This window comes from Cyanistes caeruleus, chromosome 1 (genome assembly GCF_971803275.1).
Source record: "Cyanistes caeruleus chromosome 1, bCyaCae1.hap1.1, whole genome shotgun sequence".
Classification (NCBI taxonomy): Eukaryota; Metazoa; Chordata; class Aves; order Passeriformes; family Paridae; genus Cyanistes; species Cyanistes caeruleus.
Window position 1 is genome coordinate 24,358,708 of NC_141701.1, and position 22,150 is coordinate 24,380,857.

The 22,150-nt window shown below is 42.2% G+C and overlaps 2 protein-coding genes and 1 long non-coding RNA gene across 5 annotated transcripts in view; 1 reads left to right on the forward strand and 2 right to left on the reverse strand.

The window, feature by feature from the left end:
* Positions 1-238: 238 nt before the first annotated feature.
* On the reverse strand, positions 239-8,022 carry PDP1 (pyruvate dehydrogenase phosphatase catalytic subunit 1). 3 transcript variants are annotated; one of them, XM_086882466.1, is made up of 3 exons: positions 7,698-8,022; positions 7,243-7,277; positions 239-4,179 (listed from the first exon to the last, which is right to left on the reverse strand). In XM_086882466.1, the coding sequence occupies exons 2-3, from the start codon at positions 7,271-7,273 to the stop codon at positions 2,528-2,530; spliced, it is 1,683 nt and encodes a 560-aa protein (XP_086738592.1). In that variant the 5' UTR covers positions 7,274-7,277; positions 7,698-8,022; the 3' UTR covers positions 239-2,527. The 3 variants fall into 3 exon arrangements, with proteins under 3 accessions (XP_086738592.1, XP_086738603.1, XP_023776537.1); XM_086882477.1 differs by lacking the exon at positions 7,243-7,277 and having other exon boundaries at positions 7,698-7,932; XM_023920769.2 differs by lacking the exon at positions 7,698-8,022 and having other exon boundaries at positions 7,243-7,519.
* Positions 7,969-15,618, forward strand: LOC111924545 (uncharacterized). Its single transcript, XR_002861696.2, has 3 exons — positions 7,969-8,337; positions 8,558-11,122; positions 13,396-15,618. It is a non-coding gene; the product is annotated as an uncharacterized LOC111924545 (long non-coding RNA).
* A 288-nt stretch (positions 15,619-15,906) lies between these two features.
* Positions 15,907-22,150, reverse strand: part of TMEM67 (transmembrane protein 67) — a 53,307-nt gene continuing 47,063 nt past the window's right edge. Inside the window, exon 29 of the mRNA XM_086882400.1 lies at positions 15,907-16,618. The gene's annotated coding sequence lies outside the window, so the exon portion shown is untranslated. The remainder of the gene's footprint in view (positions 16,619-22,150) is intronic.

A 22,150-nucleotide genomic window follows, 5' to 3' on the forward strand; every position in this document is an offset into this window, starting at 1 on the left:
GACACACAGTGATGGAAGGATCTGAGCTTTGCCACCTGGGGAAGCAGCACCAGCATATGCCTGATGCAGGGTGGCACTGAACCTCACAGTGGCATTGAAGTGCTCTGAAGTTCAATTCTGTTTCCATTTATACTTCACTTTCATTGGCCACCTGATTTATTCATAACGGGGATCACACAAAGGAACAAAGTCCTAGCAGAACAGGTATCACATTCTACATCAACTCAATACACATGGATTTCTGCATAATTGATCATTTTATTGGAATCTGTTAAAAGATGTTTGTTCAGGTCACCTGTTCAGCAGGCAGTTACGCTGCTTCTGTTCACTGCATACATACTGAGCAAGTCTCCAAGCAATACATAAATATTTTCTGACCCCATACTTAAGTATCTTTACTACAAAAAGCAGCTTCTCAATAAAAGTTGTATCCATGGGACCAATGTGCATTTCTTCCTGCTATGACTTGTACCAAATCCGTATCAACAATCATAGGTTAAATACATCAATGCATATTAATAGAGCTTTAACAGTAAAAAAAGTAAGAAAGTTAAATACTGCAACAGCTGAGATATATACTGCATTTGAATGACAAAACATAGCCTATTGACCTAGTTAATGACACAGTCACCAAAACACAACATACAGAAGCAATGTCAACAGCCAGTACTTGTCTAAGCATTTTAGAGTTCCCCTTTTCCTTCAAATAAAGAAGGGTTGTGTACATCTTGAATGTGAACTTAGGCATCATTTACCTTACAGCAATACTGATGCTGCTAGTTAAGGTTAGGTAGAGCCATACTAAAGCTGCAGGCCACTGAGTACACATAGCATTTGTGAGTTTGAGGAGCCAATGTTTACTATAGGACAGGTTCATTGTTCAAACTAAGTGCACCCTATGTAACAGTAGCATTAATTGGCAAGACATATTTAGTATAAAACACCACTTTAGAAACCTAGCATATTTCAGTTAATTGAGTAAGGTGTGATTTAATCAGCTGAGGGCTAGAGAGGCATTTTAACTGAAACACCTTGGTAAAGTGAAATAAAGCAATTTATCACTGTTCTCTAGAACCCAGGAATAAAGTTAAATGTGTTCTCTCAGTCATCAAGGACTAGCATTTCATCAGGCATTTCAGTTTTTAACCTAAGGGCAGATTAAAATAAATCCATATATGATGCAATGAAGACCAATTAACTGTCAGTCTCTACTTTTACCATTACAAGCCCAACAATTTTGGCACACAAGTATAGCCAAATCTTATAAGTTCAAATTCAACCATTGCCAAGCCAGAGAGACCCATTTCAGAGACTGCTCTGTGATAGCATTCTGGACTGTAAAAACATGCATACACCAGCTGCCCAGAAACACAGAACTAAAAAGTTGCTAGAAATAGCCCCTGAACATACACATGCATGCCAGTGAGTTTCTCAATTAAAATGCTATTTACAAGCCATACTTCAATTCTTTTGTAATTCGTAGTTTTTAAGCCAACTTACACATATGAGTTCAAGTGAAGGACATATAATGTGACCTTTTGAAATATCCAAAGTGAAAATGAGTGCAAGTTACAAAGCTACAAAGAGGTTAGCAATTATTTTCTGATCTTTTCAGGTGAAAAATTATTTACTAGATAAGCAATTCCAGGGACAGGTGAAGTCCATGAAGGACATAACCTTTAGGAAAGCAAACACAGCCTTAACCAACAATATTAACTTTTCAAAAAGTCTGAAAGTTCCTTTATACTGAAAACTGAACTTCTCCACAAAGTTCTCTTGTATCTTGCTGTGTGCTGTAATGTGTTATTGCCCTACAAGTTGTGCAGAAACCCACAGCCAAGTATTAATGCAAAAGAAATTAAGAAACTACCGTGCGTAAGATATGATTAATCTGTAACAGAATCTCAGGTATTGATTATGGCTTAGACCTGGACTGAACGGCAACACTTAGACAAATATCCTTATGTGAATAACATTGTCTATATGAAAGTGAGACAACTTTGTTACACTGAAGACTTACTTGGTTAAAGTGACTTTCTGCTTAGAAGAAACAACAGACAATATATTCACAGATAACCATTGCAAGAATTAGCCCTGTAAAAAATTCAACAATACTTTTTACTTATCTTTTCCTTAAGTGTATATATTTGCAGATATTTTATAAGCAAGCTGTTTCTTGAACAGACAGATCTTTGATAGTTAATTCTTTATCCTACTTCCTCCCTCATCCAAATTTGCCAAATTCAAGACATTGTTTTAGCAGCATTCATGAAATCAATAGTGCAAAGTTGTTATAAAAAACTTTTCCCAAGCTAGGACATCCTCTTCAAGTTTTGTATTGGGTTAATAGTACTTCCCATGTTTTTAGAGCTCCGGGGACAGGCAGGAACAATAGATATGCTGAATCTAACAAACAAACAATTGTTTGACAAAGGCTTTTTTAAATTTTATTTTTAGGTGGATTTTTAAATTTGCTGCTCATACTGGCCCTTGTAACAACTTTGGTAACTAGTTCGCTGCATTAAATTCACAATTCCTCATTTTGATATGCACCTATAACATGTGAATTGAACTGCACCACAGTAATTGTAATGTCATCTCTATACATTCGAGCCAGCTCTTCTGGAAGACTAAGCATCTTGGACAGTCGCTCATGATCCACAGTTCCAAATTCATTATTACCCACTGCATGACGTATCAGGTGAGTTGCTGCATTCTGATCTTCGAATACTGAAGAGATTCTTGCTCTCCTTTCTGTTAAGAGACCATGCATCTGTCCCAAAGTTACCTTATAGCCACCAACAGCTATTGGCTGTTGGTGGTGAACACCAGTGAGGTACTCACCCACAATTCTAGCCACATCTTGCCTGTGCATTGTCTCCCACAGCCCATCTGTGGCCAAAACCAGGAACTTATCCTGTGGCCGTAATTTGTGATGTATGACTTCTGGTTCGGCTGTTAGGTATGGGGGAGTATGATAGTTTGGAGGAATAAACTTGGTATATTCATTGTCATTCAGCTGATCTGGGCCTGATTCTACCACTCTCTTCTGCAGTTCGATACTCCATTTGAACTTCACATCACCAAAAGCTCTGAAAGGCATCAAGAGACCCAAGAGACGATCTTGTTTCACAAGACTTTTCTCTTCAGACTTTGGATGCTCCATTCTCACACGTTCCACTTCACGTTCATTTTGTGCATTGTGGTCATAGGACAAATTAACTGCAGACCAAGATCCATCTTCTTCCTGAACACCAAGCATTGCTCTACTGTCACCTGTGTTTGCAATGTGCAAGTCGACACCATCCACATGGGCTACACAGGCAGTTGCTCCAGAAAACGCTACTCGCAGTACTAGGTAGTTAAGAAAAGAATTTGGATCTCCTACTTGAGCTTCCAAAGAAATATCACTATCAAGCCTCTTAAAGGCATTAACTAAAGCTTCTCTCACATCAGTAGTCTCTCCACTGTTGAGATCAATCAACTCCTGCCAATAAGTTCTTAAACTGTTGAAGTAGAGTTTGGAAGCCTCTTTGCTAAAATAATCGTTGGGATGCTTGTGCCACTGTAAAATGGGCAACAGAGCTCTGCCACTCTCCACAGCATTTTCTATTTCAAGTAAAGTCTCATGAGGTAACAAAGAGACAGCAATGTAGTAAAACAGTCTTTCACTGACAGCTTGAGCACAAGCACAGCCTGCATGGCCATCAAACACACCCAGAAGCATCCCTCTTGTCTGTAAACAAGTGGCGGCACTCCTCCGGTCCTCTATTGGAGCATTAGCAGGCAACTGGTTGCTATCGAAGCCAAGAACAGAACTTACATTTTTACCATCAAATTCTGGGACTTTGAAGCTGTATTCATTTGCCTTCAGAATGCTGTTGACCTGTGGAGGGGTGAGGTAAAACCTCTGTGGCGTAGAAGCATAATCCCTCGCGTGAATAAAATGATTAAAGTGCTCCTTTGGCCTGTAAAGTGCCGCAAATTTCTTCTGCGGTGCATATCTGAAGTGACTGTGAGCAAAATGAGATGACAAACAACACAGATGTTTATGGTGGCAGTAACACGCAGTACTGCCTAGTCTGCTAATCTCACAGTTACGAATCAATGGGAACAGATGAGCTGGTGCTGGCATGGCATCAGACAACAATGGCAGCCTGGAGCTTCGGACTGGAATTGCTGAAAGACAAGAGAACAACTATGCTTAGCTTAGGGACAGATTTTTTCCCCCAGAATCCTGTGTTAAGATGTTTACAGCTCCTAACCAAACTGCTTATTTTATGGAGTTCAAAGCTTCAAAGGACTTGACAAAGAAAGGCATTACGAAGTTTGTTTGTTTATAGACACTACATTGGGCTGTAACAAAAAAGCCATACCATGCTTCAGCACAAGTATTTTAGCACCTATACACACTCAGCAGGCAGAAAGTGAAAGCATCACCCAGCTAGCCAATGAAATTTCAGACAACAACACAATGGTTAGCATGGGGCACTCTACAGAATTGCCACAGGACTTCTACACATATTTGCTTTCCTGGTGATTTCATAGCTGACATAGACAGGTGTGCCACACAAGGAACAAAACTCCCAAAGGCTGAAGAAGAGAAAACATCTAACAGGAAGACTCAAGAAACAACTCTGAGATAGCATACAAAGATGGTTTAAACAGCAGAAGCAAGAAGTAGGTGATAGAGAACTGTTATTCTTTATGCAATCAGAAGTCAATAGCATGTTTTTTTTCCTCCCCTCCTTTGACATGTAAAACTTCAAACTTGTGTGACATATACAAAATAGCCACAGCAGTCCACGCAGCAATTTTCTAGCTAAAGATGCAAGTACAAGAGATAGAAAGGAAATGCAGCTTTCCAACAGCTATTCCATCCCAGTACATTTTAAGATTACAAAACATTTTAAAAATCTACTCAATTGAAGGCCTAGATGCAAATTGTTTGCTCCCATGACTAGAATAGAGGCTTGCACAGTACTCTAAAGCTAGTTCAGTGTTAAGATAAACCACTAGTATCTGACAAAATATTCTACTGCTACCTGCCACATCTAAAAGTTTTCCTTATTTTTCACTTCCCTGAAGAAAGAGTATGCTGGCATACTCTTTCTTATCCCCATTTACATACCACATCACAACATTAGTGAGAGTGCCTCTCAAAAGCCTTATTCACTATGCCTCATTATCAGTAAGTCTTTCACAATGTGATACTTGAGAGACAATTCCAGAGTAGAAATGGAGCTGAACTGTGCTTTGTGTGAAGTAGACACATTTAAGGCAAATTCAAATTTTCCCCTTTATGATCAAGTTTCATTGTAAAAGCTTTTTCTCAGAAGAGACCATTAGAAGGCTTACTGCAGTCCTCAGTACTAATCAGCACTCCTAGATGTCAAATTGTTTTACTGTAGAAATGGATATTGCTGTGTTATGCAAGGTGCGTCAGTCATTAAATGGATCTTTTTTTAGCCAAGCAGGCATACCAGTACTTCAGATGAGACTCAACCCCAATAAAATATGCAGCAAGCCCCAATACTCAGTCTAAAGGACCATGCAATATAGTAGAAACTGCATTTTGCATCACCCCATTCCATTAGCTTTCCATAGCTTCAGCCATGATTCTGATCACCTGGGCCAGATGAAAAGTATCTGAAAACATATGAAGCTGCATCCCATTCCCCTTGTTTCAAGAAACAGATGTAAGTGGTATTCTTCCCTCCAATCTAGTTTTTTTTTAAGTAAATAAAGAGTAGAGCCCATTTCTCAGTTACATGACATGTAAGTGCTGAAAGCAGAGCAGAATTCATGTTGCTGTCACTCAGCTGACTCCCCAGTACTAATGACTGTTGTACATTGACAAAAACCTCCCCTGAGTCTCCCACTGACAGCTGAAGATTGAAGTTTTCTGTTGTGCTGGTACCAGGAAGAGCTTGGGATGTTGTCCAGACACCCAGGAGCAGCCAATTGGCTGAAGCTTCCAGATGCATACTGAATTTATGTTAGCCATTTGCTTCTCCAGCCCAGACTTCACATGCACACAGCATGACAGCAGTAGACTGCAACTCCAAATATAGATTTTAAATTCTATTCACTGCCTTCTAATTATATGGGAGCTATTTTGGTAACAGTTATGTATATTTCTTCACGACAGTTAAAAGCAACACTTTTGCTTAAGGTTCTATGGATGTGCCTGGCCTACAGCAGCACCTCAGCTTTAGCATTCATCTCACATTAGACTCCACCTGGATCAAGCAGTCCTGACTTCTCAGCATTTGTGTTCAGTGCTGACCCACAGTGGTGCAACTGTTCTGACAGTTCTGCTGATCCATGATGAAGCAAAAATACAAATGTATTCCTGCTGTAACAGTCCTGCAGTGCTATGAGAGAATATTTTTATGATTTTTAATTGTTAGTTTATTAAATGTTACATGAAATCCAAGAGGAAATAGTAAGAAGTTGGCCACACATTTTCCATGGCTCATGTAATTTACAGTAGATCTATGCCAGCTTAAGAGATCAGTCTGTTTCACATACCAGCTTCAATAATTCCAAGTTGATTAAGTAAATGCCTAATTCCAATTGTCCAAACCTGAACTGAAATTAAAGTCTCTCCCACTTACCCCCACAACACAGCTGCCCTAAATATAAGCAGATATTCCAGCTGCCCTTTAAATAATTAAGATCCCAAGATCATGATGGTTGATCCAAATATGGCAGAGAAGAAAAAGAAGTAGAAATTTTATATTTCAATCAAAATTTGTCAAGATATTAGAATCAATCCAGTGAAAATAACTCTCCAAGCCCAGAGCAGGGTACAAGTGCTATTTTCCAAACTGCAAATATAATATGACCAATAAGGAGTCAGATGGTCAATTTACAGGTTTTGTAGTACCACACTAAAAATACATAAAAATGTTCCCCCTTTCTTTAAAAAATGCTCGTTATAGCCACACTATTAGGGCTAACTGACACTGCACAGACAGGTTCCTCCAAAACACTACCAAAGACACCCATAACTTCAGGTAAAAACACTCGGGTGCCTTTCCTACACCTGGCAGACCTGGATGAGCCAGCTGGAAAGGACGGGGAGGTGGGGAGGAAGAATAAGAAGCATTCAACACAAGCAGCACCGTTAAGCCTTCCCTCCGGCGTCAGCCCTCAGACACAGCCCAACTTAGCAGCCCCTTCCCCGGGTCCCATCCGACCCCCCGAGCACATCGTTCCATGAAGAGAGATACATACCGATCCGCCTGGGCCCAGGACATACACACATTCTCCTGTCACAACATGAAGCCGCCAACATCCACAAAGCAGAAGCCCGGGGGGCGGGGGGAGAAGCAAGGCAGAGTTTGTTAGAGAAGACGTAGAGCTCCGGCACGGAGGTGGGACGGCAGACAGGAGGAGACACGCACACACAGCCCTTCCGCGGGCACACGGCGCCGCTGCTGCCGCTCAGCCAGCGATGGGACTGAGCCAGCTCCGCAGGGACCGCCCGAACCCGCCGCCCGCCCGGGCAACAAGCCCCGCCGGCCCAGCTCTCCCTTCCGGCAAGGGCGAGGGGCTGGGCCCGCTCTCGCGGCGGACACCGCTGCTCGCTCAGGCGCTGCGCGGCCCCGACATGGCCGCCCCTCCCCAGCCACCCCCACCGCCTTCAGCACGACCACCTCCTCCTCCCTCCGCCCGTCCCGGGCACAGACCTGGGCCTTTCCCGGGCGGCTCAGGGAAACGGGTGGAAAAACTGTGCGGCACAGAGAGGGAAGCGGACGGAAGGACCGGACCGCGCCGCCCCAAACGCACCCACCACTCCCAGAGCCCCCGACAGCCGCCGCCTCACGCCAGCGGCCGCCGCGCCTTTATAAAGGACCCTGCGGCGCGCGGCGCGCCACCCATTGGCTGCTGAGGAGGGCAAGGCGGCCACGTGACGTGGAGGCTGAGGGAGCGCGCGGGGGCGGGGGAGGAGGGGGTGCTGCGTGCGCGCGCGCCGCGCAGGGGCGGGAAGGCGCGAACGCGGCGGTGGCGCGCGCTGGATCCGTGCCCCGCCCCCCAAGGCGGCCGTGAGGGAGGGGGGAGCCGCTGCGGAGCGCTTTTGTGAGAGAGAAATGGGACCGGGGCCGCTTCCCCTGAAATGTTCAAGTGTCTTTAGCAGGCACGAAGCACGTTAACTCCGCAAGACACCGCTGAAGTCTGTGCCCTAAGCCAGGGACCTCTCTGCCCTGAGAAAGCCCCCCGAAACTCCTTCGGTCAGGAGTCAGATTTACATAATTTATGACTGTTACGGAGAGCGAATATAGGAGAATGTCTAAGTTTTGTAGTGTGTATTGGCATTTATTTACTGGAGTAAGTAATTTGCATTACTTATTGGAATTCCTTCTAAAGAGTGGTGCTTTTTGGTTTTTTTTTCCCTTTAAATGTTCGAGTTGACTTGCAGTCACAAAGCATGTTAACTCCGCAAGAGACCACTGAAGCTTGTACTGGAACGTGTGTGTGGGGGTGTGTGTGTGTGTGTTACGTTTTTGGTTTTTTATTCATTTGCTCCGTGGTGTTTTGCCTTCTTCAGAATCCCTCCAGGCAAAGCAAGCTGCTGTGGAGTGTCAAAGCCCAGGGCCCTCAGTGCCCTGACATCGCCACACTGCTGCCGTCACTGCCAGCAAGGAATGGTTTGATGGCTACGAAGAAGGAGCAGCCCTTCCCTGGGAGGACAGCACCTGTCGTTCCTGCCGGTGCGGCAGCAGCAGGAGCCTCTCCTCCCTCCTTTCTCTCCCCTCTCTTAGTTACTATCCTGTCCCTCTTCCACATCTCTAGGGCAACAATTTTGCATGTGCTCCTGAGGTGCTCTGATCCAGACTTACTCTTCATGAATATGAATTACATTTCTGAATATGGAAAGTATGTAAATTCGACAGTATTTTGATTTCCCTTATCGTCTCTCTGTTTATAGATGCCTGTGCTCTCACACCTTACTATTTTTCACAGTGTCTAGGATGCCCACTTTGCTGTGTCTTGCTGGGAGTAGATGTTAGCAAGCCTTGGGGCGTTGCAATTACCATTCCTTCAGCAGCTGTAACAAAACATAGATTTTTGACTATACTTAACCCTTTAGTCAGTTGGTAGAATGTGTACAGCTGTGTACCAAAACCAGGAGAAGAAACAAAGTAAAATCTGTACTTAGTACCCAGAAGACTCAAGAGCTCTACTTGAAATTTAAGAGTGTGGAAAGCACTGCCCTGTGACCCTCTGTATGAAAACCAGCTAGAAAGATAAAATTATGCTATCCTTAGAAATGCAAGTCTTTCATGGTAGTAGTTGAAAACACAGAGTATTAAAATGTTCAGTTATTGGTGTTCTGGGTCACTTTTGAGACATTTATTTGTTTATCCAGAATGGTATGCCATCATCTTCCCTTTGAGGCTTATTTTAAAAGTGAAAAAAAAAAAAAAAAGGCATCTGACAGACACCATTATACATTAAAAACTTCATTAAACAGCATGGAAAACAAATTATTTGCATTCCTTTTTAATAGTAGCATATGGTTAAAAATAGATTGCCAGCATGTGCTGAAGTAACAGCCATTTACATAATTTTCTGCTTGCAGCAAGAGTGATTGTAAGGCCCCCAAGATTAGAAATTTTCTTATAGACTATGTAAAGGTGCACTATCAAGCCACCTTCTTATCTTGTCAGAAGGGAGAAGGCTGTGGGAAGACAGACCTCTGCCTGGGTGAATTTGAGTCATCGTTCTACGAGTAGATACACAGAAATGGATTGGGGTGAAGTCACCACTGATCACCTCATATCACCGATCACCTAAGTGGGGAGTTTGTAGAGTGGCTTCATGAATGACTTTCGCAGAGAATGCTGCTGTCTAGAGTTACCTACCAAGAAAAAAAAAAAAAATCCACAAAATAGCATTTAGCACTTTTGGTCTTCAGAACCATTCTTGTGCCCATTAGCTCAATTTTTTGTAATTTGCTGTGAAATTGAAAGGTTAGTGGTACAGCTCCCTGTTTATTGATTTAATTACCCCTTTATTCCTGATTTAAGGCCAGGAGATGAGCTACTTTTAAAGCTGGTCTTGGAAGTTTTAGCTCCCTGTCTCAATGTATCCTGCTGATATATCTGATCATTAGACAAAATTTGAACTTTAAAATACTGAATGAGAAAAGTCTGTGGTCTTAGCAGCCACATATAAATCCCACAAATTAGAGATAAAATGCTAAAATTTGGCTGACATTTTGCTCCTCGAGCTTATGTGAGTTTGCTGGTGTGTTGCCAGAAGTTGGATGTTGCAATTTAACTGGAAAGTTAGATTTTCCTTCTCTTCATCTTGCTGTTTGCCAAGATCTTTTTGTGCACTTTTGAGCAACAGTCCATTTTTGCTGATTCTAAAGAATAATGAATATTCTAATGAATAAAAACATGTTGTTCCACATTTAACATTTAACACCAGAGATTGATGGAAAAGCAATTTCTTGTAAATACTTCAATGTATGCAAAGTCTCCCTATTTCCCTGGATGAAAGGATTATCAACAGAGTGTAACAAGAGACATCAGTTCTTGCCTTAATGTGCCTGTTGCCATCAGTGGCTAATTCTGCACTGCAGAACCAACAGGCAGCTATACATTATCACTGCAGCTAAAGTGCTGCAGTACTTACCCTAGCACACATTTCCAAAAAAACACATTTCCAGATATATTACAGATCATCAAAATCCATTTTCATTTGAAATCAAGTGTTTGCAATAACCTAGTTTAAATAGGTTCTTGTGCCTGATGTGTAAGTATTTTATTGATTCATTTTTATTGACTCATTTTTGCTGGAAGCTAGTTCAGGAGCACAGGATATTTCACTTGTTTTTATATCCCTTGACTCCTTAACATTCTTTTGATATCCTTGCACATAATGTTACAGAAATGCTGTGTTGTTCCTGTGCTCTTTGAAAAGAGCAGTTGCTCATAAAACCTGTCTTAAAACTGAGTGCATGGATCAAACAATTCCACTTGGCAGGCTGCCATACCAACCTGGAGCAGGAAAAAAGGGCAGAAGAGAGATTCTGCTTTCCTAAGTTTTGAGAGCAGAAAGAAAAGCCTAAAAAGTGAGAAAATAAGGAAGACAAACAAGCCAGGTATGTAATAAAAAAGAATGATTGGGCAGGATTAAACTTTGTTCTTTCTTTTCCTGGGAGCATTGCAGATCAATGACAGCAGTAAGTATGCTGTTCCACGGAGCAGCAATTTATTTTTAGCAGAAATCAGGAGCATTATGTGGCAAAAAATAAATGTGTCAGTAGAGCTCAGAGCAGATGGAGCACCTGCAAGCAGCAGTGGCCTGTGTTCTTCAGTCTGCTTCAAAGGGAGAGTTTGGTTGTACATTCAGGTGTTCTGCTGCCCTCTCAGGGACTGTTTGCTGTGGGTGGTGCATCTGTCCTGCCTCAACACAGCTGGGTTCCTGAGTACAGTGAACATTTCTGAAGTTTTACAATGAGCCCTGCAAAAGGTAATTTTTAAAGAATGTCTAAGATTATCAACTTTAGAGTAAGCCAGCAGCACTGAGCCACATGATTCATCTCTCCCCTGCATTTTCTAAAGGCAAGTCCAATGGTGAATCACAGACAATTGCTTTCAGTGGGTATTTTGCTGTCACTGTGGGATTCACCGATAGTTTAATTTATTTTGTCTCCCCTGGAGGCCCTTTGTATCTTCACTTTTAATTCCTTTCTGAAATGAAGCTATGGGTCTGACTCATTCAACAGTTCAGAACTTCCTAGACTCAGAGAATAATTGAGGTCAGCCAATTCAAACCTAGGTCAGGTTGTTCAGGGACTTGGTCAGTCCTGTTTTGGACATCTTTGAGGGCTGAGGTTCTTCAGTCTACCGGGGCCCCAGTTCCAGTACTTCACCACTTTCATTTTGAAGATTTTTCAATTTAGTTAATCAGAATCTTCCACGTTAAGCTTGTATCTGTTGCCTCTTGCCCCTCGGGACTTCTTTGTACCATCCTATATGTTGATTACTATCTCATTTGCATTAATTAATTAATTACATGCATTTTTTTTCATTTGGTAGTAGTTGTGCACTAGTTTGCTATCTTCACTTGGGCTGGCTTTTTAGGGTCTGACATCCAGTTTGGGGAATACAGCATTCTGACAGCTGGGTGAAGTAAAGGAAATTTTGTAGAAAAATAATGTTTTTGCCAGCTTCAAGAATGGTAGTTAGAATGGATGCTAGCTTTGGAACAGGCTGCAGGGACCTGCAGAAACTGCAGGCCCCATGGCCTATCAGTCCTGCCTGAGAAGCTAGCCTGGGAAATTCATAGGAGGATTTCAAAACAATCCTCAGAGACAGAAAACAACTGCCAGGTGCTGTTTGTCTGTTCTCTTGTTTTCCTTGCAAGAAAGAGTCAGAGGGTGTTGTGCCCCACTGACCAATGATGGTAATGTAGTGATTTGCTAACCAATAAGAGTTTCCTTTCTGTACTTTCCACGTATCTGTCTATAAGACAAGCCTAGAGCAATAAACTAGAGGAATTCTCCTGTTGTGACTCCCTTGAGAGTCTGTGTCGTTCTTTTCGCCGTTCCTAATTAGAACGACAAGTTAGGACATTATCAGTGTCTAGCTATGAGGAAGTAGTTTCAGGATATCAGGAAGTTGGATCCAGCAATTACCTCAGCTCTGAAGGGTCTGGTCCCTTTTCCAGCTGTAGTTCATCATGTGCATTTTTCATATTTCTTTGTTACAGTCATTTTAAAAAGTAACCACATTTGCAGTTATAATGGCTGTCATGCAAGAGATTCAATAGACTTCAGGGGAAATAGTGGAGAATAAAATTTGGAGGGGAATCTCCCCACCTTTTTCCATAGCAGAATAGCTTACCCTTTTAACAGATAAAATATTCTTAGCATGAGAGGGTACTTTGAAGTGAAAAGTAGTTATGGAAGATAAAATTAGAAATTTCAGTTTAGAACCAGGAGTAGCCTCTGAACCAATCTCTTAGGTGTCTTGGGGCCCAGGGTTAGATCAGGTCACATTTTCTACTCCTTGTAACAAGGAAGTTTAGAAAAAATACCAAAGTGACCTCCTTCTCATTCCTCTTTGCCTTTCTCAGTTTAGTCTTACCTAAATGCTGGGAAAATAAGACCTTGTATCCTTTGTGATTTGTATTTGATGAAAAAAAATATTAAGCATTTGTTATTTTTTTTCTGTAGAAAAAGGATGAGTTAGGTTACTGGTTTCCTTGGTTGATAAATAGACCTATTATCTCAAGTGACTACATCTACATAAATATTTACCATTCGCTTTATACTATATGTTTCATTTATATTTTTAAACAAGAAACCAAACATGTATTTGTTCTAACCTCTTCCCTTCCCTGACTAGATCCAGTATTCTGTTCTTCCAGGCAGGTGTCCTAAGCAGAAGGTTACAGTCTCATTTGCTGCCTCTGAGCCAAGGAATGGTGGATTCCCATGTGAGTGACCAGTCTTCACTGCATGGTAGGGCATTGCCCTAGCCTCAGCTGACCTGCAGCCAGACAGTAAAAGGACTCACCTGGAAAAAGAGGCAGTGTGGAATGGAGGTGACAATAATACCAGCCTTTTAGAGTTAAAGCTTTAGCCATTAGGCTGTTACATGGTAAGATAGGAACAAGCAGAAGGAGCAACAGTGTGTCTTACAAATGGATCTGGAGCTTTGTTTATGGTATTCAGGAACTGGAGGCAGCCAGCTCCCTCTGAGAGATCCTGGCCATCTCAGCAGAGCAAAGCTGTGCTCCTGTGCCAGGCTTTTAATCAAAAGGCCTGACTGTGATCATTTCCAGCAGGCTGCTTTAGGGGTGCCTTTCTTCTCCTGGGGAATTTTTTATAGGGTCATTTAGAGATCCCCATTCTAATTTTGCCCTGCATTGGCACTGGGGTGCTTTCCTTTCCTGGAATCTGGATTCCAGCCCAGGGCTGGATTTGGCTTGCAAGTCTGAATAACCTGCATATTCAGTTGCACAGTTCAATGATGTCCCTGTGGCAGAGGCCAGGGAGGTGGGGCAAGATCACATGTCCCCCACAAATGGGCTGTGCCTCTGAGGAACCTCCATAAAGATCTAGGAGCACTGGGAGGACATTCAGTATGCACAAGATAACTGATATACTCCTGCTTCTCAGGAGCTGAGGACACATGTTTCCTGCAAACCTTTTGGGCTTGCAAGTAAGCAGTCCAGGCACCTTATTCCTTCCCCATGATTATTTTACTAAATGTGTTTCAAGTGCCCTGGAGCAAGTCTAAATTGCAAACTAAGTGTTTTCGACTAGTATTTTAAGAAGAAGGATTATTTATTCTATTAGTGTTGACTTTAAAAGCCACATCAGGCTGTTTCTTTGAAACTTCTTTGAACTTTGGATGCATCTCTGCAGCCTGCAGCCTGGTGTAACTCCAGAGGTTTGTTCAATTTGTCTGGATGTTATATAAGCTGTCTTTTATTTTCCTTTTGCTTGTGATCGTGTTATGTAGGCTGCCTTCTTAAATTTCAGGAACCCTAAGGCAGACTGAGTCATGTGTATGAGGCTCTTTTTTGCACTGTTGTGTAAGGTAGTGAATTGCAAAGGTCATGGGAATGAGTTATTTAAAAACTGAAACATGCTGGGCTCTATCCAGCTCAGAATAGATGAGCTCAGAAAGGCATTTGCGTTTTAAATTACAGTTTGGGTTATCAAGGACTGATTCACCTAAGTCACTATTTCAGTTTCCTTAGCAAACTGCTGTAGCACACAATATTTTTGTTTCTTTTAAATGTGTTTCGTGATATAATCATGCATTCCTATGAGATAATGAATAAAATATTTACTTTCAATACTACAAAACAAATACATTCACAAATATTGTCATCATGGGCACAGTCATTCATTTTCAGTGCTCGCAGCAATTAATCTCCCTTTCCGTTTGATCTCAATGGAAGGCCTAAGAATCACAAAGTGCACAGAGTGCTTTGATCTGCCCACTGAACAGCTGGGTTCAGGTGATGTGTCTCTGTGCCCTTGTGTAAACTGGCTCAGTCTTACTGCTGCCATACAGGTTAAAGGTACAAGAACAGATAACCCAGGAGCCTCTAGGGCAGATCACTGTGTTTCTGTTCACTTTGTCTACGGTCTGGTTTAAGCCACCTAACTGTACCCTCATTTATAGAGAGACCTTTCTTGCTTCCTGTTTCATATCCCCTCTGAGGCCTTCCAAGTCACCACCCATAAAAATATGTATCCAGCCATGCTTTAAAGTGAAAGTGCTCTGAACTCTCCCAAAAGCACTTTTAAACTTGGATTCAAGTTCAGCCAACTCCACCAAGTGCTCAGCAAGCAGGGCAGGCAGCAGGGAAGGGTGTTCCAGCAGGCCAGGAGAGCAGGAGGGAATACAAAATCGCACCCTGGGAGTGATTTTTGTTCTCTCCATCAGCCTGTGGAGCTATCCCAGCATAATTTTGGCCATTTGTGAAATTCATGTGTGCAATTCTAATTTACTTCCCTTTCCATGCAGCAAAATGTAATCAACTTGTGATTGATCACATCAACTCTTGTTGAAAATTGTAAGAAAAAGCTATGTGATGAGAAAAAAATGCATTAAATTGGTTTGGCATGAGGAAGCAGTTGAATGACTGATTACTGAAACCCATACCAGTACAATCCACCTCTCCAAATATTGCACCAATATCACAAGATTAAGTAATAGCATGTCCCCATATAGGCTTGCAATTAGTGTACTGGTAAATAATACAGACAGAAAGTGGTTAAGCCAGAAATTGTGGAGTCATACATGTGCATATAGGAGAGGGGAAAAGAACTTTAAAAAAAGGGCTAGAAATGCAAAGGGCACAGTAAACTGAGTTCAGGGACATGATGCTGAAAGGAAGAAGAACACTGAGGCAAAGGGCTTCCTGGAAAGTACTTTAATGTAAGCATAGGCGGGCTCTTGCTGTTTGCCTTCTTTTTGCTGTGTTCAGAAAAACAAGCACTTTTTAAATACAGGAATTGTACATGTGAATCTATTGCATTATACCCAGCGTCATGACTCAAGGTGATTTCTAGGATTAAACAGGAACAGCTAAAAGAAGAGCTGGAATAAGGGAGGTCAGGGTCTATGAAGCGCAAGGGTTTAAAGATGTTAGCAAAAAAAAGCAAAACAACAAAAACCACCCCCCAATACAATCCTGTATTCAAGTCATTCTGGTTTGTATTTGCATGTATCAGTGGGTAAAATATATGAGTCACAGGGTGGGGTTTTTTTCTTGCATGTTAATAATGGACACCTTGCCCTGAGTCAAAAAGCAATGCCTTAGATTAATCCAGGAAACACTTCTCAAATCTGCAATCATGTGAAGACTGGCAGCAAGCTTACTTTCCCCAGAAAAGAGCTATAAAACCAAGCAAGAGAAATCTGCAAACAGAAAGTCCATTCACTTCTCTAACACTGCTCTTATCCTCTTGGACTATCGTGGGTCGAGCAGCTGGAAGACAGCATGTTCTGTAGGCAGACAGCTCCTGGCAGGCAGGCAGTACAGCTGCGAACGCCACACTCTGTGCCAAACATGAGTCTGTAACTTCTCTCCAGTGGTCAGCTTTTTGAGGACAGCATTTAGTCATTTCCTGGGAAGACAAAGGGTGCCCATCAGAGCTAATGATACTTTATGCATTTTCATGTGGGAGGTGGCTATAAACCACACTTGGAAAATGAGCACAACTGATTCAAAATTACAGCAATGGTGTTGATGCAGGAATTTGCTGCCAGGCAGCTCCCAGAATCCCTGCACCCTTTGTCAGACAAGGAGGCATTTTCTTCTGACTTATTTTTCTCAGCCATCTGAATAGGAGAGCAAATGTGCCTCAGGAGAAACAAGAAGTGTGTTAGTTTTCATTAACTTTTAATTGGAAGTCTGCATAACTGAATGAAATGACTGTAGTAATCTAGAAAGGGTATCTGAAAGCCCTGTTGAATCAAAGATAATTCCTCCCTTCTCTCTGAGAAGTACATATTTAAAAGGTGCTTTGTTTGGAGGCACAGTATCCCAGCCAATATTTGCAAAGAACTCAAACAGTGGGAGCAGCTCTAAAAAGTCATTTCAGGCTGCTGCAGCATTCCCAGGGCTGTAGTAAAGGTCAGTGTGTGTGTGTCCTTCAGCCATGTGGAGCTTTGATTAGCAAATCTGCGTCGTTGACAACTCTGAACTGTTTCCAGACAGTGAAATATCAGGGCTCCCATGTGCACAAGAAATGCACTCCCCGTGTCCAGCTTGTGCTCAAAGGCATGGGACTTGCTGCACAGTGCTCAGCCTGTAACATACTGTGACAAGGCTCACACCCAAACATTCCAATCATGTCAGTAAAGAACAGTTTAAAACTGTTGTTTTGCTGCCAGGTCTTTTTTTTTAAAAGGAAAAAAAAAAAGCTTCAGAGAAAACTTAAGGGAAAAGGGACTATAGGATAACTGCATCTCTTCCCACACTGTACCATTTTCCATAGTCATTCCTTAAGGCCATCTTTACAGCACTCACAGTGCAGACCCAGACCATCATGGTTTCATGATTTTATCTTGCCTGCAGCAATCATAGTTCTGCCAAGTGCCTTGCCACTTTTACCTTTTGTTTTGTTACTGTGGCCAAGCCTTTTGGGTCTTGCTGCCAAGGCCAAATCACCAGATGTAGCATGATTTTGGGAATCCAGATGTCCCTGATCTGGCTGGAATTCAGTGATGAGTCCTGCCAGAAATGTGCCCATCCCTATGAACTAGAAATGCCTTCTTTGTTGTGTCCAAACACCACTAACCAAACTTGTGTGGCTATGGATTAGCTTAAGTGTTTGTCAAACACATGTATGGCGCAGTTGTTCTACATGATGCATTGGTCTAGTGAATGTTGAAATAAATACAGCATCTAGAGCATTCCCTGTCTTGGACATCAATAAATAGCAAGCAAAAACTTGTTCACTGGCTGTCTCAAACCAAGCACCTCTATTAAGAAAGGTTTGGAATTGATGTTTGAAAATTATTTTTCATCCTTTTGCTTTATCTTCTGTCAGTTACTTTCTGTACCGGAAGAGTAAAGAAAAATGCTGTATGAAGCAGAGATTAACAACAGGCTTGTACCACATACCAGGGAGCAGCTGGTGAAGTACTCCCTGACAGCCCAGAACATCAGGGGAGCAGGATGCAGAGAAGAAATGTGCTATATTGATCTATTTCTTCTGTTTTGTTTTGTTTGCTCTTAATACCACACTACTCCTTTATTCGAGCTTACGTATGAGGAGCATTGGGAACTGTGACAATGCAGCAAGCTGAGGCTGCTGACACCAATGAAGGTGGGAGGGAAAAACACATATAAGTGAGAGAAGAATTTGGCCCAGTGTCCCCTGTTGACTTTATACAACCTGAAAAAATAAAATACTGTTGCTGACAGTACCAGCTTTTAACAGTAATTGAACAATAACAGGACGTTGTATTAGAATTTATGTTAATACTTAATTTTGTATTTACTTTTCATTGCCTGTTGTCTTGAAATGTATCTCCTTTAATGCTTGGCTACTCTGAAAAGCCAAATCCCAGTAGTCAACATGAACAGGCAATGCAGAGGTAATGTCAAATGATTTCTGCAAATAGAAATTTCTTATAAAGTTTTATTTTTGTAAAAGTTCATGTCTTTGAAACATTTGTAAGCCAGTGAGGTAATGATTTATTCAAGCTTGCTAAATGCACTATTTTTCTATAGTCTCAGTTAAATACTGTGAATGAAGATTGCCATAGTTACAGCTGAATTCAGAAACTGGCACTATTGTATTGTAATTCTGGTTTCTTACCTTGCTTCTCTTGCTCTGGTACAGTGAGAGACACATTTCCATTTCTGTAATTAACTGTGGTGTGAAAGATCTTGCACATTCATTTAAAAATGCTTGAGAAAACATGAGATGAGGGACATTTTCCATTGTCTTGTTTTCCCCAAAGCTAGTGAGCAACATGGTACTTCTTGTACCCAGTCTGCACTCCTTCTGTGCCTATCTTCAGCCTAGTTCTTGAAATTCAGTTTGGCATTTTAATTCATTGCAAAAATATACACTACCAAGTAAACAGGTACACCAATGGATTCCTTTTATATGGGATATATTGTATGTAAACACCCGCATTATGTTGGCATATATTTTGACAAAAAACAGAGATTCCATCATGACTGCAGCTGGCAGGTCCTAACACTAAGTTCTGTGTGGTTTGGATAGGTCTCAGGATGGTGGCTGGTAAGCAGGAATCATCAGGGACTTCATGTAATATCCTCTGGAAAGCGAATGCCTTCTCCCCTAGCTGAGCAACACCAAAGTATGTCTTACTGTCAGAACAACTTGTCTCCATGAGCTTCTTTCCAACACATCAAAAATGACACATGAATAATTGGCAATGATTCAGGCGTTTTGTCAGGTTCCTGAGTCATTACAAAGCAGACTGGGAGCTGGGTCGTACCGCCCTGCAGGTGAGAACTCGGCACATCTGGCTCTGCCCAGTGCTCACCGGAGACAGCGACGCCTCCCCTGCTCCGGGCCCGAGCGGAGCAGCGGCTCAGCGATAAAACAGCGACAGTGCACCCTCACCGTGCTCCCGCATTCCTCCCTTGCCGCACAGCCCCCTTCCTTGTGCCGGCTGTCATGCTTCACAGACCCTTTGCCAGGACAACACAACTTCCAGAGCTGGAAATAGATTACTTTTTTTTTTTCTTTTTATTTTTTTTGCCTGCATTGTATACTACTGGTTCAGTGAACTGAATCTGCCCACAGAGGAGTCAGGGGGCGGCTGGGCTGGGGCGAGGGAAGCCATTGACCTGGGGAAAAGGAAAGGGGAGCAAGGAAAGCAGGTCATGTTCTCTTGGCTCTTTTCCATCATCCAGCTGTGCCTTTTGAGCTTAAAGATATGTGTTACCATAGGACTTGTTAAACAGTCAGCATCTCTTCTTTAAAACAGTAGTGAGAATAAATATGCTTTATTCTCCTGAGATGGTGGGTGGGAGGGGGCACTCACAGCACAAGATTGGGTAGGGCCAATTTGTCCTTTGTCCTCTGAATATTTTCCTGTAATTTTTTCCCAGACAGGATTATGTATGTATGTGCCTTACAGTAGTGATCCCCTGGTCATTTGGGACAAACCACCATGAACTGACATGAACAGAGCTTTGTTTTGAATATTTGATACAATACTGGTAGAACTTTAGGGAAAAGCAGCATTCACCATCCTTTAGTCTTGTAATCGAGCTCTCCGAGGTTATATGCCCAGCTCATCTGCATAGTGGACATAATGAAATATACATTTCATACCCATGGTGAAATAAATCTTCAGTTTGCTTGCTGCCTGTGATTGTGATGCCATATGCTTGGCTGAGCATTGCTCCTGATGGACCACTGTGCAAGGATGCCTTACACTGGGGGCTGAGTTCCTTGGTGAGTCACTGCAGTAGAACGCACGGTGGAAAAAGCTCATTTCCCCAGTTACTCAGAGGTAAAATATTTTTGGATCCATGCCTGGTTTGTGCTAGGAATATTAAGGATGTTTTTGTTTTTCTGATAAGTTCCATTATGAGAGCGAGTGATCATTACTCCAGTTAGCACTGAATTCTCTCAAGCTGCAGCAGAGTTTTCCTTTCCAAATCAGTTATATGGCTATGTCTGAAACGTTCCTTGAAACAGTATGTGGCTTCTGTGTTGAACACACAGGACTGCATTTACTCTTTCATATTTGCTTCATCTTTAGTCCCCAGTGGCAAACTGGCATTGAGCCCTCATTTGAAACATGGACCATAGCAAATCTGTAATTTTTCAAGCTTTGATGCAGTAATTGGAAGATGAAAAATCACAGTTTTTTTTTTAAAGCTCTGTTAAAATTATCCAAGTTTTTCAAAAATTATGAGTAGAATTAAAGCTACGTTTTTAATCAAAATCAAGGCACTGGAAGGAGTGCCCAAATTTTCCTGTGATGGAAATCTGATGAGGCCCAGAGTAAAGTACTGCTGGAAATGGAGGTCAGTCAGTAAAGGCATGTTCTGTGCACAGGTATCTGTGCAAGGTGTTGATCAGCTCTCATGACAACTGGATGTGAGTGACTGAGTGCAGAACTTGCTCTGGCAGCAGCAAACACAGCAAAATCAGACAACCAAAGATAAAGTGATGAAGGACTGAGCAGTCTTTTGTCCCTGAGTTCAGTAAACCTACACCATCAGGATGGGAAAAGGACAGGCCAGTCCCCAAATCAAAGTGTTTGTCTCTCCATTTATTGAATCCTAACCTCTTCTTAACATTTTATTTTTTGCATCTGTTCTGTTTCTGAGGGGGGAGTGGCCACCTGGTTACAGAGGGCAGCATTGCCATCTGAGCAACCTGTGGTTCTGATGTTTTTTTGACCAAAAAAAGCATCATGCTGAGCATGGTGATGACTTCTGCTTGTTTCTACTGAAGATACAATACTACAACTTTGAGGCACGTGCTTTTAATGCACAAAGTTATCTGGTAATCAAGTAATTGTAAGAAAAATAGGATGATGCATGAGGCCGTGATTTCTTTGACTTCTATCAGAAGTCATCTCATAATTCCTGCTGTAGGCACAAAGCCTCGGTGGTGACAACGGAGAAACCTTTTCTCTCCCCATCATCTTTCCTCATGTTCTCTTCTCTTGTTCCCTGTGTCACTCACTGCTTTTACTTCCCTCAAGCAAAAGAAATGGGATGTATTTAGTGTCTTTCCTCCAAACCTTGTGGAGCTATGGGACATCTCTGCTCTCAGCTTGGGTCTTATACTCTTTGAAGCTGCTGCTTCTTTATACTCACCAGCACCATGTGAGGCTGAACCAGAGCTCTGGAGGAATGTGTGGATATCTGATATGGTTGTTAATGTTCAACTGGTCCTTATAACTAAGCAGATGGTTAGCCACAGGTGATAATCCAGACACAGCAATGGAAGCACATCAAGTTGTGAGGGAGGTTGTAAGTAGTGTGTGCCTTGTGCCTTTGGGGTCTGGGAAGTGTTTCTGTCAGAGCTAGGCACCTGCATGTTTGCAAAATGCCCTGAATGTCACCTTTAGTGTGAGCTCTGGGGACCAGTTTCCTTTGATCTAGGGGTGGAAAGGCCTCCAAACAGCTCTGCTTAGGTAAGACAATG